This window comes from Drosophila mojavensis, unplaced genomic scaffold (genome assembly GCF_018153725.1).
Source record: "Drosophila mojavensis isolate 15081-1352.22 unplaced genomic scaffold, ASM1815372v1 contig_36, whole genome shotgun sequence".
NCBI classification, from domain to species: domain Eukaryota; kingdom Metazoa; phylum Arthropoda; class Insecta; order Diptera; family Drosophilidae; genus Drosophila; species Drosophila mojavensis.
The window spans coordinates 3,768,277-3,790,025 of record NW_025318858.1 but is presented as its reverse complement, the minus strand read 5'-3'; the positions used below and the strand labels follow the sequence as shown (position 1 = coordinate 3,790,025).

Here is a 21,749-nt window from a genome sequence, read left to right as displayed (position 1 = left end):
ATTCCGGTCTCACACCACTAGTTAATGTTATCGATAATCTGGTGCAAGCAGCGTGCTTCCACTTAGTGTGTGGAATTACATTTTTAACAGCTGACTTTCAGTTAAATTAAATTACTATTAGGTAAAAGCAAACATATTTATGGATTTCCAAAAACAATAATTACTTAAAATTATTCTTTGCGGCATTTTTTCTGCTTGCCGGTTAAACAACAGTGAACCAAAACAAACAGGGTGACTTGAGTGCTAAAAATGTTCGAGTTCAATTTTGAAGTGAACGAGTCTGATTCATCGGATGCTGAAAGTCCTTTTAAAAAACCTAAAATTGTTGAAAGGCCAAAATCAGATTTGCCAAAGAAAAAAGAAAAGATTGACTGGTATCAAGCTGAGGATATAAAACCAACGAAAGATCTCTTACAAAATTTGGATATCTACGAACTCAACGCAAATGAACTAACTATCGGCGATATCGAATTACGACATCTGATTGCAGGCTTTCTGCTAGAAGATATTAAAAAACACAATGATTTAGACACCCAGGACTTAAGGAAGTCAGAAGAAAGTCACTCTGACTTAATAGCAGGCGTCTATGAAGGTTTGATAAATAAAATGTAGTATTTTCTTTTACCTGTATATACAAAACCTTATAACACCAGGCGGTGCCAAAATTTGGGAATGTACCAATGATTTACTGATATATCTTTCGAAAAACTTTGAAAAATCGGATTGGAAAGAGAAGTTGGTTTTGGACTTGGGTTGTGGCTCCGGACTTCTAGGCATATATGCCTTTAAATGTGGCGCAAAAGTTGACTTTCAAGACTATGTAAGTCAACAGTTATACCATATCATTATTGTTCAATAAAATTTGTAATTTTTTGTAGAACAAGGATGTCTTAGAGAAAATAACAATGCCAAATGTGCTGCTTAACTTCGAAGATACGTTAAACGATGATGAGAAAATGGAGCTCCTACAGAAATGCCACTTCTATGCAGGCGACTGGTCATATTTTGCGGAGCTCACAAATAATTTAGAAAAATATGATATAATACTGTCATCGGAAACTATTTACAACATAGAAAACCAACAAAAGCTTTTAGAAACATTCCGAAAACGCCTCAAGAGAGATGGAAGGGTTTTAGTAGCTGGCAAATCACATTATTTCGGTGTAGGCGGTGGTTTAGAGCAATTTATTGATTATGTTAAAAGTGAGAATGTTTTTGAAACTAACTACTTATGGAATGCTGACGAAAATTTAAAGCGCGGCATAATTGAATTGAAGTTACAATAAAAAATCAACTATCGCCGATGATTTTTACGGTCACAGGTCACCCTGTGATGGGGGGTGGGCTTTTGTTGTTATCGCTGAAGAGTTAAGCGTGTAAGTAGAAAGTAATTGAAGTGCCTATTAAAAGTAATATTTTAATATGTTTAAATATAGTATTCAATTGCACACTTTATTTCCATTTTGTGGCTGGTCTTAAATTAATTTAAACAAATTATTCTTCCACACGCTGCGTGGCGATAAAACAAACTTTTTCTTTTGTTCAAAACTTGCAAATCGATCCGGCTTGAATGTCGAATTTTATTGCTGCAGCGGAAGAAGCCGAACGGGGGGAAAAGGATACTCGTGGCCTCTGCTGCTGCGAATATATTGGACATGATAGGAAGCGATTTCATATACTAGGATGCTGTTGTAATTGCGAAGACTTTGATTTGGTATGCACAAGGTAAGAAAAATTGCACACGACATGGCAAGCGAATCGAAGGAAACTCGGGCTGAAGTAACCCTTAGCCATAGTCAAAGGCATACCATAAATTGGATTGAATTCAAAAGAAATATATCTACATCCACATACTATTTTCAGCTTTATCTTCTGCAAGCCCATTGATAAGCGCAATTTGGACAACATGTTGATTGCGTTCCAGGATCGACTGCGACTGCCTTGGCGGGGCGGCGCCAAGCGCATCTCGCCCGCTGCTTTGGCTCCAGCTTTAATTATCCCGCTCATGATTTGCTTGGCTGCACTCAATGCAAAGACGGCAATTGTGATGATGCTAACGCTGATTGGGTTCACCTGCTGGGGCTTGCAAGTGGCTGAGCGCACGGCCACAAAGACGAGTTTCTTTCGCAGCTGGGTTGTATTTTCCGTCTGCTACATGGCCATCATCTTTGAGTCTGCGGTGCCGTTGCTGGAGCTGCTCCCAGAGGAGAATTATCTATTACTTAGCTTGTCGATCGGAGCACTTTATATGCTTTATCGTGTACAGAAATTGGCGTCACTGGATCTGGTGACGACGCAATACGGAAACACGCCACGAGATGAACTGCCAGGCATCACGGAAGCCTCCAGTGGCGAGGAGCAGGCCGAACAGCAGGCACATGAGGCAGTTACCCTCATGGCGGACACTGTGCTAGGCATCGAGGACGATGAGGAGGAGAATGAAGATGCGGGTCTTATGCAACATTCGCAGCCAAACATCTGTGAGATTTGTCGCAAGGTAACACCTCGACGTGCCTATCACTGTGTCATCTGTGGCAGCTGTGTTAAGCGCCGATCCCATCACAGCTTTTGGCTCAACTGTTGCATTGGCGAAAGCAACTATCGCTGCTATCTGCTGGCCTTGGTCCTCTCTGAATGTGCTCTGCTGCTGGGCGCCAATCTGACATTGACTGCTGTCTGTCATCCATTCCTAGTGGTGCGTCTGCTAGGAATTCCTCTCCTGCTACCCGATGACTGCAGCGAGGTCTTCGAGGACTTTGAGTGAGTTGCAGCTCAAATTATATAATATCAATTATTTAATCTTTTATTTTTCATTCATAATTAGATTGGGCATCTCGTTCGTTGTGGCTGCGTATGCCTTGCTGATCTCTGGCTTTATTACTTTTGTTCTACTCCGTCAATTGTTTTTGTGGTGGCGCGGCACCACTTTGCACGAGTATAAACGTATTTCAACTCCCAATGGGAATCGGAATCGTGTTTGGAGCAATTGGCGCGCAATTTTAAAGTAATGAGAAATCAACCAAAAAATACCAAATACTAAACTAATGCAACATTTACACTAAGCTACAAATTCTTCAATGTATTAGCTGCTGCTGTCGGAGCCAATTAGATATTAAGCTATACATATATATGTATATGCTTATTTATATATTTAGGGTCAAGCTCGAGCGCGCAATTTAAGCTTATGTAGAAATACGTTTAAGCATTTAGTATTACAACAATTTGAGAGCCTTAGTCGTGATTGAACAATTAATCGAAATATGTTAAAATATAAGTTCAAGGAAACTATCCCAATATATGATACAATTTAAGGTGTATTAATAGTTTTTAGAGCTTCGCACAAAGGTGTTCTTAAAATGTAATTGTTTTAGTGATTATTATTTGTTTTTCTTGTTTAAGTTAGACAAACCACACTTATTGTAAAAATTAATTTGGCAATTTCACTTATATTGTCGCTTCTATTAGATAAAGCAATTTATTGAATAAAAATAAAATGAATATTCATACAGACTTAATATTTAAAATATACAATTTTGTCTAATTATTGGGAAGTCTACCAATTGGGTCAGTTCTGTTCTCCAATTAGAACTAAAAAAGTGTCTAATTACAGGTATATCTATTAGTTGTGCCACCACTGTGCGGATGCAACTCTGTTTTGAAAACAACGACTTTTCTTTACGATTCCGTTGAGTCAACCAAAAAAAAGTAAATTTTCAATACCAAACAATATTAAAGCTACCATAAACTATCCTCCCTTGGCTTGTAATCGGGCAGCAGCTCCCAGATCTTCATGCGCCAACGCTGACGTCTCTCCTCCGTCTCCTTTTCCAAGCGCAAAATTTGCGGCAAGCGTCGCCAGCAATCCAGGACTTTCCACTTGAGATGCCTAAAGGAGAATCAGAGTAAGGTAAAGTTGTTGATATATACTGCATTCACTTACCATTCATGATGCGAGATTGCCTGTTGCATCTTCGTGTCCTCAATCAGGCGACAGCCAGTGGTGTAGCCTAGCCAGCGCCCGAACCAATGCTCCGTGCAGTGCAAGGCATGCCAGTCGATGGCCACCAACATCTTGTTGCGCTGCTCCACGGCATAAAGACGCCACTCTTGCAGGGCTCTGCGCTTTAGTGCCTTCTCGTAACAGAGCTCGGCCCGTATGTGCTTCTGTCGGACGCTGAATTCCGCGTATTTGCGCCACTCCACAAAGAATTTGCGCTTGTAGAGGCGACGGCAGAATTCTTCGCTTTTGACCAGATTGTCGCGCTTGCGTTGAATGAGACGCTTGAAGCACTCCATGCCCAGGCGCAGGAACAGACGACGACTAAACTCAAGAGCCTTGCGCTGATTCTCCAGGAAACGCTGGCGCTCGCGCTCCTTCAGCACCTTTGCCATTTTCTCCTGGCGGCGCTTCTCCTTCAGCACCTCGATGCGCAGCCGCTTGGCCTCCTCGTCCTCCTGGCGCTGTGTAGTCAGCAGGTAAATGTATATGTCTATGTTTCTATATGCCTGCCCTGACTTACCTTTGCTTCCTCCAAAGCTAGCTTGGCTGCCTCTCGCTCAGCCTCCGCCTGTGCCCTACGCTGACGCGCTTGCTCATGCCGCACGCTGCGCTCCAGCGCTCGGTCCTGCATGTGTTGCAGGAAGCGCGGCTGCAGCAACGCCCTGCCCTGCAGCCTCTCGAATTCCTCATCCTCCGCATCGCGCAGGCTGCCAATTAATTGCAGACATCTGGCTTTGGCCTTGGCCTTGGGATCGCCGCATCGTATAACAGTCTTCAGCTCCTGTTTGAGATCCTCACGCGCCGCCTTCGCTTCCTCGCTGAGCTTGTTTAGCTTAAGCTGCATTATGAGACGCTCCTGACGCTCCAGCTTGACGCGCTGCAGGTCAATGATGTCCTGCTGCACCTTGAGTCTGTGGAAGCAAAGGATTAGATGAGGGAAGAGACTAATCCTTAAGCTATTGGCATTGCCTACTTTGTCTTAAACTGCTTGGCCATCTTGACGGCCTCCTCACGCTGCTCCATCGACCTCTGAGCTCGCTTGTCCGCATCGGTTGGCGTTGTGGGTCGCTTGTTGCTACGCAGGCGCCGCTTCTCCTGCCGGAGCTTGTCCAGAAATGCATTGATCTTCGCCGCACGATTCACGTGCGTCTTGCCAGGCTCTCGCTCTATCTTCTCCATGGTAGTATAGTGTATCCACTTCAGGAAATGCTTCCGTAAGCAGTTCAGTTCCGATTCGCTGCGTGGATGGAAGAGCTCGTCGATAATCTTTTCCTTCTCAACAGGTGCTGCATCCGAGCTGCTGTCCAACGGCTGCTTCTCCTCCGGCTTTTCCGTCTGCTGCTTGGGCTGAACCACCACTTTTGGTATATCCATGCGACGTATAAGCAGCGGCTGCAGCTGCTCCACGGATGAGGTAGTGGGCGACGGCGTTGTCTCCGGCGTCGGCAGATGGAATTTGACCAGCTTGATAGTTGTGTCGACTGTCGTTTCTACCACTACTTGCTTCAACTGCTCCTGCTCCTGCTCCTGCTCCGCTGCCTCGAGCTGCAGTTCGTATAGAGCCTCCTCCGCCAGATCAGAGATGACGGAATCAATGCCCTCGCTGGTATTGGAGCAAGTGGATGCCTCACGTTGTAGCGTGTGTTCCTTTGGCTGCTGTTGCTCCATTGGCTGCTGTTGAGCCCGCTGTTCCTCCTCCGTTTTCACCTCCTCCATGTGGCGCCGTTGTCGCTCAGCTGCCGCACGCATGGGTCGGAACATTTCCTCCGTGGTCAGCAGAGGGCTTGGCGTGCGGCATCTCTTATGGAGCAGATTCCTGCTCTCGTCTAACTCCACCTGCTTGACAAACTTGCGATACTCCAGCATGTCCACCTCCTCGCGCAGCTCCGCCTGCACCTCATCCGGCTTCACCTGCAGCCAGTTCTGATCCGTATCTGCGTCGGCCTCCGCCTCGGGCTGCCCTTCCAGCTGCTGCAGCAGCGATGTCGTCGCAAGCTGCTTGCGCATGGAGCACAGCTGCGCAGCTTGGCTCAGAGCATCCACGGGAGTCTTGTAGAAGTTGTCAATGTGCTGAGCTGCCTGCGACAAGCTCTGCATCAGTGGTCCATGATTGAGCTTGAAGTCCGGCTTGGTGGGCCGCACGTGTATCTTCCGCTCCTGCACGCGCGGATGCTGCCTGGCCAGCTGCTGGCGAAACTTCTGCAGCTGATTGTTCATATAACGCTGCTCCACTTCCAAATTGTGAGCCTTTGTGGTTTCCAGATTGCTGCCAAAAGCCACTGTGGCCAGCGGCAGCTGACGTGGAATCTTGGCGAACTGCAGCGAGAATTAAATATTTAGCCCTCAATTAAATTCATATATCCAGATCCTGGAACTCACCATCTCATGGCGCATGTCCATGACAACGCTCGGATTCAGCTGCTTTTGCGGCTGGCCATCGATGAGCAGCTGCGCCTGCTTACGATCCACATAGTCCACCTCGATGAAGCGACGCACTGCCTCCGTTTTAAGACCCAGAGAATTGGCATTCAGCTGACGCTTCCGTATGCGATCCCAGCGCGTGGGTTTGTTTAATTTTTCACGACGTTTCTGGAGTGACATTGTGAATAATTCTGCAATAATAATAATAATGCCTTATCCTTAACGAAATTTTCTCTTTCAACTTAAAAGTAAAACTAAGGATTGCTTGTAAACAAATTTCGAAGACGTTGTCCAGGCAACCAGAAATCGCCGGCTGAGTTTACTGTATTAGCTTAGCATATATATATCGCGGGTTGCTATGTTGCAAAGATTACTGTAAGTGGAAAAACGAGATGGAAATATCCGACTAGCAGATGTCCTAAGTAGAGTCCAATCCATTCCACCTTTAACAAGTACCCAGATCTCCCAAATCCAAATATATATATAACAGAAACTTTAATTTGATTTAAGTGTCCCAGGCTTTAGGCGTTTTAAATTCAATTTATTAAAGCCAAAATAGTTGAGATATTTTGTAAATCATTTAAAGTATAGAAATCAATTCGATTATAAAATTATCTTCTACGCATCAAGATAACAGCTTTATATATAACCATACACCCTATACTTGCGCAATATACTTCAATAGCTTTCAGTGGCTATCTTATCTTGTTATTGATATTTGAAATATCTATATATATATATGTATATATTAATAATAAAAGATATATATATTGTTCTATAGCTTTTGCATTGTGAAGCGCAACTTGTGCCCGATTTAATTATAAAACGTTTTTGCAGTAAATGCGATAAATATATAATAGATAATAACACAATTTTGAAAGCTTAATTTATGCTGAGTGAATCGCGTGGCTTGAGGATTGGGATTGGGATGAATCTGTCCTTTAGGCAGCTGCTGTATCATCTTCTAGGGGTCATTCGGTATAAAAGTTAGTCTTTAGCTTAGGCAGCTGCAGGATCCTTCTTCGGCTTCTCCTTCTTGGACTTCTGTTTGTCGGCGGCAGCTTGTTCCAAGTCAATTGGCGCTGGCTTCACATATGGAATTTCATCCTGAAATTTGGAGGGCATGTATTTCTTTAAAGGCTCCGGCACCTTGATGCCCGTCTCCGTCTGATGGGTCTCCAGGATGGCGCAAATCACACGCGTGGCAGCGCACATTGTGGCATTCAGCATGTGGACGTAGTCCACAGCTGCATTCATCTTCTTGGTCTGGCCATAGCGCACCAGCAGTCGACGTGCCTGGTAGTCCAGACAATTGGAGCAGGAGACAAGCTCTCTGTAGGCGCCACTGCCGCCGAACCAGGCCTCTAAATCGAGCTTCTTAGAGGCGGCATGATTCAGTGCGCCCGAAACAATGTTGACAATGCGGTATGGGATGCCTAGAGATTGGCAGAACTGCTCCGCATTGCCAATCATCTCGTCCATCATCTCCCACGATTTGTTGTCATGCGGCGAGGTCAGCACAAATTGTTCCACCTTCTCGAACTGATGCACCCGGAAGATGCCTCGCGTATCACGTCCATGGGAGCCCACCTCTTGGCGGAAGCACGTGGAGAGGCCAGCGTACTTGATTGGTAGCGATGCCTCTGGCAGCCATTCATCACGATGATAGGCGGCTATCGGCTGCTCCGAGGTGGCTATCAGGTATTTCTCATCTGTGCCGCTCTCCTCGGCCCGTTCGCTGCCCTTGCCCACCACCTTGTACAGCTCTTCGTCGAACTGCGACAGCTGGGCGACTTCCTGCATCACCTCCTTGCGCATAAAGAAGGGCGTATAAAGGGGCACATAGTCCTTCTGGTAGAGCGAATGCAGGGCATGCTGTATGACGGCTTGCTCCAGGAAGACAGCGGCGCCAGTTAGGAAGTAACCACGGCCACCGGACACCACGGCGCCCTTCTCGGCATTCATGCCATCGATCATAACAATCAAATCCACATGCGAATATTTGCCACGCTTCGTACAATCACCAAATGTGCGCTCCACACGATTCTCGTCCTCGTCGTTGGAAACGGGCACCGATTCGTGTAAGTGATTGCCCACCTCACGCAGCGAAGTATTCCTGGTTTGCTCTGCCAGCTCCAGCGCTTTTTGATTCTCGGTCATCGCATCATCGATGAGCAGCCGCAATTGCTTGATTTGATTCACCGTCAACGCTTGCAGGGTTTCGGCTGTGATTTGCGTTAGATCCGAGCGTACCGAAGCGGGCACCTCCTCGCCATCGGCGCCTAGGGGCTCCTTCTTCTTCATCTTCTCGCCAATAACTTTGCTGCAGACGTTCTTCACCTTGTTCAGGTTGTCGGCTCGATGCCGACGCTGACGCCATTCGGTGTCCTTTTCGATGACGGTCTCGACGAGGCCGACATCTTTGAAGCGCTTCTTTTGATTCTCGCGCACCGCATCGGGATTGCCGCCCTTGTCTTTGCGAAATAGATCCAAATCCAAAACCATTTTCAACGCTTTTCAATTTAATCAATTTTCACTGCAGATTTCGTCAGCGATTCGTTTCGTTTACCAAAACGTGGCGGCTATAGAGATGAGCTAACCTATGCGTAACTGTTACTTTTCATCGACAGCTGTTAAGACCAGGGCTGCTACTGCTGGTGTATTGGTTCTTATTCGATTGAATAACTAGTGATATGGTTATTTGTTTTGATAGAACAGCCCTGGCTTAAACTGTTTTCTTATAAGAGTTACGATTTTATTGATTACAATACTGATTATATTTGCAAAACTTCAAACAAATACCATCATGTTTATTGCATTACTAACATGCGATTGCTGGAATCGTCACCTAATGGCCTGTGCTGATAGTTCTTGACACACCAGCCCTGGTTTGACATTTATTTACAAAAATTCTCATTGCAATCAACACAAAACTTTGTTGTTTTTATTATTCCGCCCAACATGGATTTGATTGACCGCGAACTGTGTGACATTCGCGCTAAATGTGAGCAGCAAATTGCAGATAGCAAAATAATAAGCTGCAGTGCGACACTGGTGCGAGTCGACCTGCTGCCACACCGCCCAAATCGCACGTTGACCGTTTGTTTACGTTTTCCCGAAGAAGATTATCCGAAAACTTCGGCTATTTTAGTGGAGCTGAAGAGTAAAGTATATTCTGAGAAATTTCATGCGGAACTAACTAGACTTATAGATGTTTATGCTAGGGAGCACTTGGGTGGGCCGCAGGCTTTGCTTGTGTTGAGCTTTGCTCAGCAATATTTGCTGGATAATCCCCTCTGCGTTTGCCTGGACGAAATTAAGCAACTGCGAATGGATCTAAAGAGCGATGAACAGGCGGATAATAGGGGCAGCCAATTAAAGCTGAAGCAACGCACGAGCAGTGTGGAATTGATAGCTCGTGGCGGAAACTATGTTTACCGAGTCACAGCCGCTGTACCCGACTCGTATCCCAATCAGTCGGTGGAGTTGCGTGGCCAGCAATCAAATCTCCCCAATGTACTGATTCGCTACCTCAATGGGCAGTCGCGGGAGATAGCGCGCCAGTGCGTGGAGCCACCGTTGCGACTGAACAAGGAGCAGCTGGCCAACTTTCAGCCCGTTCGCAGTCTCTATCGCACGCTAAAGTTTTGCCTCGAAGCTACACGAGATTTCCACCAGGAGTTGTGTCCCATTTGTGATAAAACAGTATTGCAGCAGGAGCCAGAGAACCTAGTGCTCGACGAGCATGCGGATGGCTTCGTAGAACGTGTCTACTGCGGCCACCTCTTCCATCAAGGGTGCCTTAAGCATTATTTGGCTGAGCCGCCGTTTCCAAAGGGTGGAAAGCTTTGCCCTGCCAAGCGGCGACATCCTCGATCCGATGCGCAGACATACATGGGCAGGGGAGGAACACTAGAAGCCACGTCCACTAGCTGCAAGAAAACCATAGAGCCTGGAGTATGTGGCATAAAGCTCGCTCACGATCGTTGGGTTGTGAATGTAAAGACAGCGGAAGCTCGTTGGGCACAAAAGCAGGCGAGGCAAAGGGAACTCGAAGAAGTTGTCGATTTTCTACAGTAGCTGAAGCTGGGAAGGATCGGATGGTAAACAAAGGTCTTCTGTACATATAATTCGTGTGTGATGTATATTATTCGAATACGCTTAAATGACTATAGATGCTATGAAATAAATAAAAAACAAATGATATTGAATGGGAGTGAATTAAATAAATAAGCGCCGCTTGCTGAATGGTAGATGAAAATGTAAAATCAACAAGTAGCTTGAGTTAGTATCGATTACTAATTATGCGACTAGCTCTGTCTACATTTCGTCTACTTTTCTCACTGGAAGCCTTTGGCCTGGATAGACTTAAAAACCGGTAATAATTTCATCATCCTCGTGCCGTTTGATGGGATCGCCTTTAAGCAATGCAGAAATCAAGCTGAAGAAAAGACAAATAGTTATTACACACATAGCTAATAGATAATATTATAAACAAACCAGTAAAGGCCCACAAAGAACATGACAAAGTAGTAACCCAGATAAATCATGCAATTCCTCAAATGCACTTTGAGCAGTCCTCGACTATGAATATCAACTGGATCATAAACGCCCAGGCTATCGCGACGCTGGCTCTGCAGCTCATAGAATAGCCAGACGGCCATGGGCAGGTTCATCAGAAACATGATCCAGTGCCTAAAGATAAATATGTTATTTATATATACTTAAACAGAAAAAATGTCTTCTAGACCAACCCGCAGATGAGGAGCATAGCGCAGAGCAGCGCCTGACAGCCAAATTTGGGAATGACCCAAAAGTTGAGTCGGCGACAGCATTCCTGTGCATTTAAATAGTCGCACTCCAAATCAGCTAGCGTCAGCACCTGCTCAAATTGAAATATTAAAATTTTGTTTTTCTTATCTCGTTTTTCGCACCTGCTACTTACATAGTAAATTAATAGCAGAAGTATACCGCCATATATAAGCAATGTGATGCAGAACACAGCTATTTCGGGTAGAAACATATTTGAGCTATTTATATTCTTTTCACTTAATACTTATGGGTCTTAAAATTAATTTAAATAAATATTTTTCAGCATTTTCGCTGTTGTTATTAATTAGTGCTGATGAACAGTGCTGGAAAATAGTGTAACATAGATATCACATCTCTAGCAGGCTGGCAACGCTGCACCGCACAAAACAGCTGTTTGTAAACAAACGAAACCAGTTTGTAATTTACTAAATGGGTGGAAAAAGCTATTATTGTGATTACTGTTGTTGCTTTATGAAAAATGATCTAAACGTGCGTAAATTACACAATGCAGGCATTTCACACACGGCTGCCAAGGCAACCTATATGCGTCGATTTGAAGGTACTGGGATATTTAGTTAAGCAAAAAATATTTATTAAATTCTATTTTTTAGATCCCAAAAAAGTTTTGGCTGTAGAGAGCACAAAAAAGCCATGCAAACGCTTCCTGGCCGGCTACTGTAGATTTCAGTTGTTCTGTAATTTCCGGCACTATAGCGATAAGCAAATGAAACAGCTCGAAAAAATAGGTGCATCATAAAATTCCAAGAAAATGTTTTATTTTTAACTTATTTACACACTTTTGCAGTGCGTCAACTGAAGAAGAAGCGTTCAAAGAAAAAAAGGAATCCCCAAGTAACCAGAAAATGTAATTTGCCACCCTCACTGCAACCTATTGACATGACTAAGCTGAAGCAAACAAATTGGGATTTAAATTGGGGCTAAAATAAACAAAATACAAAATTGTTGCAACATCAAAGTTTTCTATTATGCGAAACAGTGTTGGAAAGTATGTAAAGTACACAGATACAAAGAGCAATAATTTAGGGGAAAAACAAACTTAATTTTATTAACTACTACTTATATTTAGATATGCCTAGATTTACCATTCAGAATGCCAACCACTTTGTCCATAACACGTGATATTTTTAGATTAATGCGCAGCACTCGAGCAAATTCATAATGATACGATTTAGGACTGTGTCCGCTCAAGTTCTCCTCATCGGGATTTGTTAGATGGGCGAGCAAGAAATAACATAAATGCTCCAGCTCTCCCTCAATTGCATAGAAGAGGCTTACATTACCCGCTCGTGCCTCCGAGGCATTGAGTATCTCATGCTTTAGCGCACGTCTGAGCAATCTATCTGTATTATTGTCCAATCGATCACAAGCATGCTCATAGAACTTGGCGAATTGCTTCTCATCCTTGGCATCCATTCCCTTACTATTATTATCTATCGATGTATCTTCCTTCTCAGTCGAGGTCCGCTTGTAGACAGGTTCGCCCAGTTCCCTTTGATCGATTGTGTCGCATATTATCTCAGCCATTTTATAGCGATTATGGCGCACGGCGATATGTAGAGCTGTGTAGCCATCGTCGTTCGTCTTCAGGAGCAGATTAAGATCGATTCGCAACATCAGTTGACGCAGTGACTCCAACTGGACGTTATTGATAATAGCGAGGTGAAGCGCAGTGTTGGAGTCCTCATAGATATGATTGGGTAACACGCCTGCTGTCAATATCACTTTCACAATCTCCGCATCGCAATCGTTGGTCAGAGCCAGCTGCAGGCAATCCTCACCATCCGCGCTCACTAGTTCATTGAAGTCAACGTCGCCCTTCAGCTTGGACCAGACATAGGCTTGTCGTTGAACACCTTGAAGGTCGTCCACTAAAATAGCATCGTGAATAGGTCTGAAAGAGGAGTCAAAGTTAGAATATAATAATATATATTCAAATATACATATATAAATTTAAAGACTTACAGCAAACCTTCGACGGATAGGATATCTGCTTTTCGGTATTCATTTTCCATGGTTGTATAGATTGTGTTTTGAATATCATTGTTAATATAATTGTCCCATCCGTTGGCGAGGTCCATTATATTAACATTATTTAGATCGTCAGATAAATTGGAAAAGAAGGAGTCTCGACGTTGCATATCTCTCTTGGCTGGACTCTCCGACCGACTGGGGGCCTAAGACAAAAAAATCAATGGATTAGTAATGGCTGTAGGATTATCACGTGATTATCGCTTACGATTGTCTCCAGCTTCTTCTTTTTGGGCACCGGGAGGGGCGTCAATTGCTTCTCCTCGCGTTCTTGTAGCGCCATCTGGGCCGCTGATCTTTTGACCACCTGTGGCACACATGTGTTACGTTTACGGCCACGTTTTCGTGGCACTTTCGCAGGTGCTGTTAATTGTGTTTTGGGGGAGTCGGGTTCGTTTTTAGCTGGTTTCACGGGTTCTTTTTGATTCACGGGTTCTTTTTGTTTAACACACTCATTTAAATTTGCTTTACTACTGTTAGTCTCTTTAGTCTCTAATGTTTCTGTTTGTGTTGACGCATTCACTTTTAGGCTAATTGCTTTTTGTTTTTCATTTATGGAGCACTGCTTACACTGATTGGGGTTTAAGATAGAGGACTTATCACTTCGCCCGTTGATAGCGTCGATTACACGTTGTTGCAACGCCTTATCTGGGAGACGCATTAGCAACTTGAAGATCTCTTCGTAGATGGACTGAAACGATTTTCGTTGCATATACGTATCGGTTATTACATCGGATTGCATATGCATAACACGCACATTCGCTAAATTCATTGTAGTAGCCGCTGTTGTGACAAGGTTTTGTGGTTTCTTTATCACATCTGTTGTCAGAAACTTGTGCTGTGATTTCGTTAATAACACTTTCTTCATTGCTGACGTTTTGCTATATACTGCGGTGTATGTAGTCTACCTCGGGGGATGTCTTGATTTCCTCTGCTGAAAATATAAAATGTTGGTTTTTCCCCAACACGCTTGCACCAAATAATCCCGATCAAGTGCATGCCAGCGTTGATTGGCACATATCGTTTCGCTCTTGGCGCTTTTCAACACTGACCTATCGATGGCAATATATGGCCATATTTGAAAATATTTTAAATAATAACCACAATTTTTAAAAAGAAATTTAACTGGGCCTAAAATACTATCAAAACAGTTTAAAAGAGGTTGGCAACCGTTGCTTGCTTCTTCTTCGGCTTTTAGAAGCTAACGACAATCGTTCCAGTTCCAATCGATAACATTGAAGCAGGCATCTCCCTGTGAATGACAACAGCAGGCTGAGATTTTTTCCATCATTTTTTTTATTGTGCGTGTGTTCTATTGTAAAGGTAGACTCGTAACGCTTCATAATTAAGTTTATTTATTGAGATACGTTTAATGAGTGAGTTACGTGGTAATTGTTTGTAGCTAGAGCTGTGTCCACGCAGTGCACATTTATTTCGATTTAAAAGCAACTTTAGCCTCAGGTAGGCGTAAAATGGAGTCGCATTCACGCTATGGACGCAGCTTTTCAGGAGGCAACAGCACAGGAAGCGGCGGTGGGGGCGGGGTTAGTAACAGCGGCAACAATCAATACAGGCGCTACAGTCGCTCCCGTTCGCGATCCCGGTAAGCATACGCCTTCTCATCTGCATGACGTTAAAAATAGAATTATGTTTGCTAATTTATTTTTGTTGTTTTTAATGTAGTGATCGCAGCAGGGATCAGCCGGGCTACAGGCGACGCAATACGCGTTCGCGTAGTCGCGAACGTTCGCAACATTATCGCAACGCGGGCAGTGCCGACAAGGATCTGTATCGCGATTTAATCAACGAGGACTACAACGAGGACCGCGCCAGCAGCAGCAATAGCTACAACAACACCAATAGCAACAGCAACAATTATAACAATGCCCGAAACAATTATCACAATCGTCGTGAGATCGATAACTACGACAGTGAACGTGAACGCGACCGGGAACGGGAGCGAGATCGAGATCGGGATAGGGATCGGGATCGGGACAGGGATCGCGAACGTGAACGAGATCGCGACCAGCGCTGGAAAAACTACGATCGGGAGCCACGTGAACGCAACTCAGACTATGAGCGGGGCATGGAGCGCAGGTAAACTAGCCTATTTGTTACACTTGATTTATTGCAAATTTACTGACAAAAGTTTTCTCCTCTCTCGCTCTCGCTCTCTGTCTCTACTTTCTCTTGCTTTAGTCGCGACTATCGCTCGCATAACAATGGAAGCAACAATGGCAATAGCACCGTGGCTAAAGGCGGCAGTCGTGATCGGGATAGGCGTTACGCCTCCGATGAGGATAGCTATGACAGCGATGAGAGCGACGATAGCCAATATCGTCGCAATCACATACGCACCAGCAACGAGGCACTGCATCAAATAATCATATTTGATTTGAAAAAGCACATCACCGAGGCGGACGTAAGTAGTTGAACACGGATCCAAATATTTGTTCCACGTGGACATGATGGAATATAGAGAATACGTGATGGAAAATAGAGACTAAGTTATAATTCGAGCTGCACCAATGTCTTGAGCCTTACAGCTCAACAGCTTTCGGCCGGACACATTTAATATCTAAATTTGTTGGAGTTTGAGTTTTTAGTATCGAAATTTGTATATTGATCCTGATAACGAGCTGAACATGTCTGTCTGTCCGCTTGTTTGTAAGCATTTAGAATATAGAATATTGTTTTTATATCATTTATATTCCCCGCTATTGTATTTATCCAATTCCACAACATTTATAATAATTTTCTTTCATATTCCACAGATTATGAGCGCTTTGATACAAGTAAACATGGAGCCCTCATCCATACGGCTGATACGCAAGCGACCTACAGGTGGGTTACAAACACGCACATAATTACCTTAAGAGTTAGCTTTATACGATATAGTGAGATATAAATATACACACGATGCGTAAGTAATATATAAACTGTGTTAACTCGGCAGAAGTTCACATCCAGCAGCTAAATTGATTACAAACCATACTTGGCCTTATAAAAAAAGAGAAAAAAGACAACAAAAACATATCCTCCAAAAAATATTAAAAAACAAAGAACATATTTTGACAAAAACCATTTTGTATCTGCTTCTATCTAAAATTTAGGTGCATCACGCGGTTTCGCATTTGTCGAGTTTAATACCGTTGAGGAAGCAAAACGTTGGATGGATATAACCCAGGTATCACAACAACAAGAAACCAACTAGCAAAAAAATAAAAATATAAAATTAAATATCTAAAAAACCAAGAAAAACCCGACAATAATTGTGAAATATATGCCTTAAGTTCAGTTCAACGAAAGCCAACAACAACAACTAAAATAATACCCCAACTGCTATTTCGTATTGTATTACATAGTAGTATATATAATCCATGTACCCCAGGCCAGATTCATTTTTTGCGGACTTTTGGTTTGTTACTGTTTTTTCTTTCAATTATTTATTTCCTCTATAAAAGAGAGAGTGAGCGAGAGAGAGAGATTCTCTAAGAGAAGTTCTAGCTTCTGGGCAGCAACTGAACTTTTCGCAAACATTTCAATTTATTGTGCATACGCGGGACAACATAAACAACAAAATCAGCAACAGCAACAACCTCAGCAACAACAACATCAACAGCAGCTACTGCAATGAACAACAACAAACAGCGAGCGCGCGTTTTAAGACACAGAAGCAACCTGGTGACTGTGTACTCTGTGTGCAACATTCCAAAGATCAAGCCACTAATCGTCCTCCTTCTCTCTCTTTTCTCTTCCTGTCTCATTCAGGGCACCTTGGAGCTGGGCGATCAACGCGTCTCGCTGCAATACAGTCACAAGCGAATCACCGATTGGCATTGCGTTAAGGTGAGAGGGAAGCTAAGGAAGTCAAGTCTGAAACTATATAAATAAAATTTCCTGTCTCTTCCAGTGTGGCGTCTTCAATTTCAAGCGGCGCTTCTCCTGTTTTCGCTGCATGGCATCGCGAGCGGAAAGCGAAAGCATTTTCTCTGGCGGCGGCGAGGGCATCGATGAAGTTAGCCCAATTCTAACCAAAAGTATAGACAGACAATTTAGATAAGAAATTGTAATCAATAATAACCTCCCATCATTTGAATTCAGAGATCATGCTGCGGAATCTGGATGCGCTGACCAACGAGGAGAGCGTGCTAACAGCGTTGCAGAAGGTGCTGCCGAAACAGGCCAAAACAATCAGCAAGGTGCTCATCAGTCGCGATACGCTGACTCAGACTTCGCGTGGCATTTGTTACTTACATTTCGAGACTCTCGTCGATTCGATGGAGGTGCACAATGCGCTGACATCGCTGGACCCGCCGCTGCGGATCGATGATCGTGATGGTGCGTGGCTATGCCCAGCGGCAATCAATTGCAACCAATAATTGCTTAATCTAAAATCTTATTTATAGTCTGCATCAGCTACTGCATGGATGCAGAGAATCGTCAGCCAAAGGATGCGCAAGGAGCCAGCAGCCAGGTCGGCGCCCTTCAAGTTGGCGCCTTGGACGCTATGCCGCCTACCGATGCTGGCGGCGTTTATACCTTAGCCGATGTGCCACGCCTCGCCGAGTATAGTGCCTCGCTGTATGCCTCCACGCCGGCGGAACATGCGCATTATGTGCAGTATTATACGGATTACTATATGGCCGAGATTAAGAAGGGTGGCGGTCAGTTCGGCGGCGGCGAGACCCAGTTGACGGAGGCTAATTCAGGCGCTGCGGTTGCCCTCTCCGCCATACAGCGCAAGCAGAAAAAGATGAACAGTATTGAGACGACGGCCACAGCGGCGGCCACGGCGGCCGCTCAGGCAGCTGCTGCCGTAAAGGCAACCTTTGCGGCTCAGAGTGTGATTGCGCCTCGAGGAAATGATGGCAAAACGTATCGTGAGTGGATCAATTTGAATATCTATATATATAGGCTAATCAAATATGGAGCAGGCTCAATACGCTTCACATTTGATTAGCTGTTTCTCGACGAATTCAGTTATCCGCATCTATATCTCTCCCTCTCTATAGCCACGCCCGATGTCTCGCGCTATCAGTACGACGAGACGTCTGGCTACTACTACGATCCCAGCACGGGCCTCTATTACGATGCCCACTCGCAATACTATTACAACAATGAGACGGGCGCCTATTTGTATTGGGATCAAAGACGCAGCACTTATATACTAGCCACGCCAGCCTCCACACAGGCTGCGCTGCAGGAGTCGCTGGCGCAGGAAGCCGCACAGGCTGACAAGGACGAGGAGTCGAGCAAGAAGGAGAAAAGCAAAGACAAAGACAACAATAAGCACGACAAGGTCAAGGTGGCCAAGAAGATTGTCAAGGACATGGAGAAGTGGGCCAAGCAATTGAATCAGAAAAAAGACTATACGGTGGTGGCCACACCACAGCCCATACTGCCAGGACGCGGCGATCCTGGCGAGGGGCCGAGCACTTCACGCGCTGCAACTGGCGCCTATGCAGACGTAGGCTTCTCTATATTGGAAAAGAAGGAGCGTGGTAAGCTGAGCGATTATGTACCAGCTGCTGCACCAATGAACAAGCTTGTAAATGCCTATGGAGGTGGCTCCGATTCGGATGAGGATAATGGAGGTGCAAGCGCAGGTGCGCAGGCTGCCGGCCCTGTCGATGAAATGGACTATGTTGACTTCCAGAAACTTACCTGTCTGCTGTGCAAGCGTGCCTTTCAATCTCACGACATACTGCAGAAGCATTTAAAAATGTCCAATTTGCATAAGGAGAATTTGGCTAAATTAAATGCGGGCAGCGCTGCCGGCGCCAGCAGCGAGGATGCAGCGAGCGCGGGCTTATCGTAAGTGTAGATACTGCTTATCGCTTATCGTTTATCGAATTCAACTTGTTTATATCCGAATAGCTATCGTGATCGCGCCAAGGAGCGACGTTTAAAATACGGCGAGGGTGATCCTCCGCCACCAAATCGCAGTCGCGAGCGGTTCGAGCATGAGATCAAGAATTTACAGACGCGTCAAAAGGATTCTGGAGCAGCACCTGCCATGCCCATTAGCTCAAACAACGTGGGAAATCGCTTGCTCCAGAAAATGGGTTGGTCGGAGGGTCAAGGACTGGGACGTAAGAATCAGGGACGCACGCAGATCATAGAGGTATTTTGCAATTCTAACTAAATTTGTTCAGTGTATTACAATTGGTCATTTCTGTTCATCAGGCTGAGGCTCGTTCGAATAATGTCGGTCTTGGTAACAAGAGCAGCACTTTGGCACCTGGCGACGATTACAAAACGTATATTAAGAAAATGATGAAGTCTCGCTATGAGAATGCTTAAACTCAATTAAATATTTAAAATTGTTTAATCGTATTTAACAACTTAAGTTTGATATGTCTGTATTTCAGTTAGCTGCATACAAATGGTTTACCTCAAATTTCACAAATTTAAATATTGTCATCTACCAGTCACATTACTTAGCTGAAATAATTGTAGTTTAATAATTGTATATAATAAATATATATACATATATGAAAAATTCAATGGTGTTTAATTCGAAATGATATATATCGATAAATAGCCAGTGGTATTGCTTGCGCGAGTATTTTGTGGCTTAAATTGAAAATTTCTTGTTTGCGAAATGCGGTCACACTTTCTGCGGTAAATTTTGTTTACGTTTCGTGCAACACGTGTTTTTATTAACTTTTCTTAATAATTGTATGTATAATTAAAGCAAAACTGTGACAAATGAGTTCCAGCAAGCTACCTCCTTTGACCTACAAGGTTGTAGCCGAGTGCTCCGTGTCAAAAGCGCGCGCTGGTCTAATGACACTGAGGTAAGTGTTTTATTGAAGACTGATTTGATTGATTACTTAACGAATCCCTCGCAGGCACAGCGAAGTACGCACACCTGTATTTATGCCTGTGGGCACCCAAGGCACCATGAAGGGTATACTGCCAGATCAGCTAATAGAACTGGACTGCCAAATATTGCTTGGAAACACTTATCATTTGGGTCTTCGGCCTGGAATTGAAACCTTGCAAAAGGCTGGAGGACTTCACAAATTCATGTCCTGGCCCAGGGCAATCCTGACGGACTCTGGCGGCTTTCAGATGGTCTCGTTGCTGCAGCTGGCGGAGATCGATGAGCATGGCGTTAACTTCCGTTCGCCCTTCGACAATAGCGAATGCATGCTAACGCCCGAGCATTCGATGCAAATTCAAAATGCAATTGGAGCGGATATCATGATGCAGCTTGACGATGTGGTGAAGACGACAACGACGGGGCCGAGAGTTGAGGAGGCAATGGAACGCACCATACGCTGGGTAGATCGCTGCATTAAGGCACACACACGCGATGACGAACAATCCCTGTTTCCTATTGTGCAGGGAGGATTGGAGATTCCTCTGAGAGAGCGCTGCGTCTCAGCGCTGATGGAGAGACAAGTGCGCGGCTTTGCGGTTGGCGGTCTGAGTGGTGGAGAGAGCAAGCACGACTTTTGGCGCATGGTGCACGTCTGCACGGATCATTTGCCTAGGGATAAGCCCCGCTATCTGATGGGCGTGGGCTTTGCCGCGGACCTGGTCGTTTGTGTTGCGCTGGGCATCGATATGTTCGATTGCGTCTTTCCCACGCGCACTGCTCGCTTTGGCTGCGCCCTAGTGGACAGCGGACAGATGAATCTGAAGCAACAGAAGTATAAGCACGATATGGAACCGATTGACAAGCAATGCAATTGCAATACCTGCAAGAGGTATACCCGCTCATACTTGCATCACATAGCCACCAATGAGAGCGTCTCGTGCTCGCTGCTCAGCGTTCACAATGTGGCCTATCAGCTTCGTCTGATGCGCTCTATGCGGGAGGCGGTGCAAGCGGATGCCTTTCCACAATTCGTAAAAAATTTCATGGCGCGACATTTCGGCAGCGAACCGATTCCCAGCTGGATTCGAGAGGCCTTGGCTGCAGTCAATATTGAATTGCCGCCAGATGCACAGGAGGAGCAAGCAGTGAACAGCTGATCGCCTAAAGACTGTAAATTATAAACAGCTGACTTATATGCAAACTATGTATATATATATGTATGTATATTAAAAAGCGATGTTTTTAACTTTTGAGCTAAAAATAACAAAAGAGTTTTTGTCAACATTTTCCCTTGCGGAATAATGACATTAATACCTACACTAGTATTGAATAAAAAAATACACTTAAATAGTTATAATACAAAGAGAGTATTCAATAGTCGTTTATTACATTCCATTCTCTTAATGCAAAGCTTACCTCGAATAGTCTGACGTAAAAGCTCACCGCTTACCTATGGGAAAAAAACTACCACACTCAAATGACGCATGCGAATAATCGAACGCCGCATCAAATACGATCAATTCATATACAATATGTGTACGTTATTTTCGCTTTTCTTTAAATGTAACCACGCATACATATGTAAATGGCAAATTTGTATATGTGCGTGTCGTTGTGTGTGTTGTCTGCTGTTCT

At 44.5% G+C, this 21,749-nt stretch overlaps 10 protein-coding genes across 16 annotated transcripts; 6 read left to right on the top strand and 4 right to left on the bottom strand.

Annotated features, from left to right (window-relative positions):
* Positions 1 to 13: 13 nt before the first annotated feature.
* Positions 14 to 1,294, top strand: LOC6575910 (histidine protein methyltransferase 1 homolog). 2 transcript variants are annotated; one of them, XM_002001878.4, is made up of 4 exons: positions 14 to 121; positions 214 to 592; positions 654 to 820; positions 879 to 1,294. In XM_002001878.4, the coding sequence occupies exons 2-4, from the start codon at positions 250 to 252 to the stop codon at positions 1,284 to 1,286; spliced, it is 918 nt and encodes a 305-aa protein (XP_002001914.1). In that variant the 5' UTR covers positions 14 to 121; positions 214 to 249; the 3' UTR covers positions 1,287 to 1,294. The 2 variants fall into 2 exon arrangements, with proteins under 2 accessions (XP_002001914.1, XP_043864505.1); XM_044008570.1 differs by having other exon boundaries at positions 34 to 592.
* Positions 1,286 to 3,500, top strand: LOC6575909 (palmitoyltransferase ZDHHC23). Of its 2 annotated transcripts, XM_032728667.2 has the most exons (4): positions 1,286 to 1,376; positions 1,593 to 1,725; positions 1,864 to 2,760; positions 2,825 to 3,500. In XM_032728667.2, exons 3-4 carry the CDS (start codon positions 1,907 to 1,909, stop codon positions 3,006 to 3,008), a joined length of 1,038 nt encoding a protein of 345 aa, XP_032584558.1. In that variant the 5' UTR covers positions 1,286 to 1,376; positions 1,593 to 1,725; positions 1,864 to 1,906; the 3' UTR covers positions 3,009 to 3,500. The 2 variants fall into 2 exon arrangements, with proteins under 2 accessions (XP_032584558.1, XP_002001913.1); XM_002001877.4 differs by lacking the exon at positions 1,286 to 1,376 and having other exon boundaries at positions 1,445 to 1,725.
* Positions 3,462 to 7,094, bottom strand: LOC6575908 (trichohyalin). The gene is made up of 5 exons (XM_002001876.4): positions 6,380 to 7,094; positions 4,974 to 6,316; positions 4,521 to 4,911; positions 3,941 to 4,461; positions 3,462 to 3,886 (listed from the first exon to the last, which is right to left on the bottom strand). Exons 1-5 carry the CDS (start codon positions 6,599 to 6,601, stop codon positions 3,736 to 3,738), a joined length of 2,628 nt encoding a protein of 875 aa, XP_002001912.1. The 5' UTR covers positions 6,602 to 7,094; the 3' UTR covers positions 3,462 to 3,735.
* Positions 7,095 to 7,189: 95 nt separating this feature from the next.
* Positions 7,190 to 9,053, bottom strand: LOC6575907 (serine--tRNA ligase, cytoplasmic). The gene has a single exon (XM_002001875.4). The coding sequence runs from the start codon at positions 8,924 to 8,926 to the stop codon at positions 7,421 to 7,423; it is 1,506 nt and encodes a 501-aa protein (XP_002001911.1). The 5' UTR covers positions 8,927 to 9,053; the 3' UTR covers positions 7,190 to 7,420.
* Positions 9,054 to 9,111: 58 nt separating this feature from the next.
* LOC6575906 lies at positions 9,112 to 10,632 on the top strand. The gene has a single exon (XM_002001874.4). The coding sequence runs from the start codon at positions 9,383 to 9,385 to the stop codon at positions 10,499 to 10,501; it is 1,119 nt and encodes a 372-aa protein (XP_002001910.1). The 5' UTR covers positions 9,112 to 9,382; the 3' UTR covers positions 10,502 to 10,632.
* LOC6575905 (protein cornichon homolog 4) lies at positions 10,547 to 11,548 on the bottom strand. The gene is made up of 4 exons (XM_002001873.4): positions 11,367 to 11,548; positions 11,176 to 11,303; positions 10,922 to 11,116; positions 10,547 to 10,862 (listed from the first exon to the last, which is right to left on the bottom strand). The coding sequence occupies exons 1-4, from the start codon at positions 11,442 to 11,444 to the stop codon at positions 10,790 to 10,792; spliced, it is 474 nt and encodes a 157-aa protein (XP_002001909.1). The 5' UTR covers positions 11,445 to 11,548; the 3' UTR covers positions 10,547 to 10,789.
* Positions 11,549 to 11,618: 70 nt separating this feature from the next.
* LOC6575904 lies at positions 11,619 to 12,204 on the top strand. The gene is made up of 3 exons (XM_002001872.4): positions 11,619 to 11,792; positions 11,845 to 11,979; positions 12,039 to 12,204. The coding sequence occupies exons 1-3, from the start codon at positions 11,663 to 11,665 to the stop codon at positions 12,173 to 12,175; spliced, it is 402 nt and encodes a 133-aa protein (XP_002001908.1). The 5' UTR covers positions 11,619 to 11,662; the 3' UTR covers positions 12,176 to 12,204.
* Positions 12,194 to 14,440, bottom strand: LOC6575903. Its single transcript, XM_002001871.4, has 3 exons — positions 13,491 to 14,440; positions 13,217 to 13,428; positions 12,194 to 13,145 (listed from the first exon to the last, which is right to left on the bottom strand). The coding sequence occupies exons 1-3, from the start codon at positions 14,148 to 14,150 to the stop codon at positions 12,317 to 12,319; spliced, it is 1,701 nt and encodes a 566-aa protein (XP_002001907.1). The 5' UTR covers positions 14,151 to 14,440; the 3' UTR covers positions 12,194 to 12,316.
* Positions 14,441 to 14,524: 84 nt separating this feature from the next.
* Positions 14,525 to 19,792, top strand: LOC6575902 (RNA-binding protein 5-A). Of its 4 annotated transcripts, none has more exons than XM_015164875.3 (13): positions 14,528 to 14,670; positions 14,744 to 14,885; positions 14,966 to 15,379; positions 15,482 to 15,704; positions 16,057 to 16,126; positions 16,396 to 16,469; positions 17,054 to 17,131; positions 17,196 to 17,322; positions 17,387 to 17,623; positions 17,692 to 18,165; positions 18,298 to 19,099; positions 19,163 to 19,409; positions 19,472 to 19,792. In XM_015164875.3, the coding sequence occupies exons 1-13, from the start codon at positions 14,655 to 14,657 to the stop codon at positions 19,586 to 19,588; spliced, it is 3,021 nt and encodes a 1,006-aa protein (XP_015020361.1). In that variant the 5' UTR covers positions 14,528 to 14,654; the 3' UTR covers positions 19,589 to 19,792. The 4 variants fall into 4 exon arrangements, with proteins under 4 accessions (XP_032584557.1, XP_015020361.1, XP_043864503.1 ...); XM_044008568.1 differs by having other exon boundaries at positions 14,738 to 14,885; XM_002001870.4 differs by having other exon boundaries at positions 14,529 to 14,885.
* Positions 19,793 to 19,880: 88 nt separating this feature from the next.
* LOC6575901 (queuine tRNA-ribosyltransferase catalytic subunit) lies at positions 19,881 to 21,481 on the top strand. 2 transcript variants are annotated; one of them, XM_032728668.2, is made up of 3 exons: positions 19,892 to 19,909; positions 19,983 to 20,085; positions 20,140 to 21,481. In XM_032728668.2, exons 2-3 carry the CDS (start codon positions 19,997 to 19,999, stop codon positions 21,269 to 21,271), a joined length of 1,221 nt encoding a protein of 406 aa, XP_032584559.1. In that variant the 5' UTR covers positions 19,892 to 19,909; positions 19,983 to 19,996; the 3' UTR covers positions 21,272 to 21,481. The 2 variants fall into 2 exon arrangements, with proteins under 2 accessions (XP_002001905.1, XP_032584559.1); XM_002001869.4 differs by having other exon boundaries at positions 19,881 to 20,085.
* Positions 21,482 to 21,749: the final 268 nt, after the last annotated feature.

What these genes read in the sequence shown, in the direction of transcription:
- LOC6575902 (XM_044008568.1), top strand. An exon ending in TAGCCCAATTCTAACCAAAA is followed by an intron (nt 17,323 to 17,386) that starts GTATAGACAGAC and finishes ATTTGAATTCAG; the next exon opens with AGATCATGCTGCGGAATCTG. An exon ending in GACGCACGCAGATCATAGAG is followed by an intron (nt 19,410 to 19,471) that starts GTATTTTGCAAT and finishes TCTGTTCATCAG; the next exon opens with GCTGAGGCTCGTTCGAATAA.
- LOC6575905 (XM_002001873.4), bottom strand. Translation starts at nt 11,444, where the DNA reads ATGTTTCTACCCGAAATAGCTGTGTTCTGCATCACATTGCTTATATAT. An exon ending in TTCTGCTATTAATTTACTAT is followed by an intron (nt 11,304 to 11,366) that starts GTAAGTAGCAGG and finishes CAATTTGAGCAG; the next exon opens with GTGCTGACGCTAGCTGATTT. An exon ending in GCTATGCTCCTCATCTGCGG is followed by an intron (nt 11,117 to 11,175) that starts GTTGGTCTAGAA and finishes ATTTATCTTTAG; the next exon opens with GCACTGGATCATGTTTCTGA.
- LOC6575909 (XM_002001877.4), top strand. Translation starts at nt 1,571, where the DNA reads ATGTCGAATTTTATTGCTGCAGCGGAAGAAGCCGAACGGGGGGAAAAG. An exon ending in TTTGATTTGGTATGCACAAG is followed by an intron (nt 1,726 to 1,863) that starts GTAAGAAAAATT and finishes TACTATTTTCAG; the next exon opens with CTTTATCTTCTGCAAGCCCA. An exon ending in GAGGTCTTCGAGGACTTTGA is followed by an intron (nt 2,761 to 2,824) that starts GTGAGTTGCAGC and finishes ATTCATAATTAG; the next exon opens with ATTGGGCATCTCGTTCGTTG.
- LOC6575908 (XM_002001876.4), bottom strand. Translation starts at nt 6,601, where the DNA reads ATGTCACTCCAGAAACGTCGTGAAAAATTAAACAAACCCACGCGCTGG. An exon ending in TGGACATGCGCCATGAGATG is followed by an intron (nt 6,317 to 6,379) that starts GTGAGTTCCAGG and finishes TTCTCGCTGCAG; the next exon opens with TTCGCCAAGATTCCACGTCA. An exon ending in GCAATCTCGCATCATGAATG is followed by an intron (nt 3,887 to 3,940) that starts GTAAGTGAATGC and finishes ATTCTCCTTTAG; the next exon opens with GCATCTCAAGTGGAAAGTCC.
- LOC6575901 (XM_002001869.4), top strand. Translation starts at nt 19,997, where the DNA reads ATGAGTTCCAGCAAGCTACCTCCTTTGACCTACAAGGTTGTAGCCGAG. An exon ending in GCTGGTCTAATGACACTGAG is followed by an intron (nt 20,086 to 20,139) that starts GTAAGTGTTTTA and finishes AATCCCTCGCAG; the next exon opens with GCACAGCGAAGTACGCACAC.
- LOC6575906 (XM_002001874.4), top strand. Translation starts at nt 9,383, where the DNA reads ATGGATTTGATTGACCGCGAACTGTGTGACATTCGCGCTAAATGTGAG.
- LOC6575903 (XM_002001871.4), bottom strand. Translation starts at nt 14,150, where the DNA reads ATGAAGAAAGTGTTATTAACGAAATCACAGCACAAGTTTCTGACAACA. An exon ending in AGAAGAAGCTGGAGACAATC is followed by an intron (nt 13,429 to 13,490) that starts GTAAGCGATAAT and finishes TTTTTGTCTTAG; the next exon opens with GCCCCCAGTCGGTCGGAGAG. An exon ending in CTATCCGTCGAAGGTTTGCT is followed by an intron (nt 13,146 to 13,216) that starts GTAAGTCTTTAA and finishes CTCCTCTTTCAG; the next exon opens with ACCTATTCACGATGCTATTT.
- LOC6575910 (XM_002001878.4), top strand. Translation starts at nt 250, where the DNA reads ATGTTCGAGTTCAATTTTGAAGTGAACGAGTCTGATTCATCGGATGCT. An exon ending in AATAGCAGGCGTCTATGAAG is followed by an intron (nt 593 to 653) that starts GTTTGATAAATA and finishes TTATAACACCAG; the next exon opens with GCGGTGCCAAAATTTGGGAA. An exon ending in AAGTTGACTTTCAAGACTAT is followed by an intron (nt 821 to 878) that starts GTAAGTCAACAG and finishes AATTTTTTGTAG; the next exon opens with AACAAGGATGTCTTAGAGAA.
- LOC6575907 (XM_002001875.4), bottom strand. Translation starts at nt 8,926, where the DNA reads ATGGTTTTGGATTTGGATCTATTTCGCAAAGACAAGGGCGGCAATCCC.
- LOC6575904 (XM_002001872.4), top strand. Translation starts at nt 11,663, where the DNA reads ATGGGTGGAAAAAGCTATTATTGTGATTACTGTTGTTGCTTTATGAAA. An exon ending in CTATATGCGTCGATTTGAAG is followed by an intron (nt 11,793 to 11,844) that starts GTACTGGGATAT and finishes TCTATTTTTTAG; the next exon opens with ATCCCAAAAAAGTTTTGGCT. An exon ending in GAAACAGCTCGAAAAAATAG is followed by an intron (nt 11,980 to 12,038) that starts GTGCATCATAAA and finishes ACACTTTTGCAG; the next exon opens with TGCGTCAACTGAAGAAGAAG.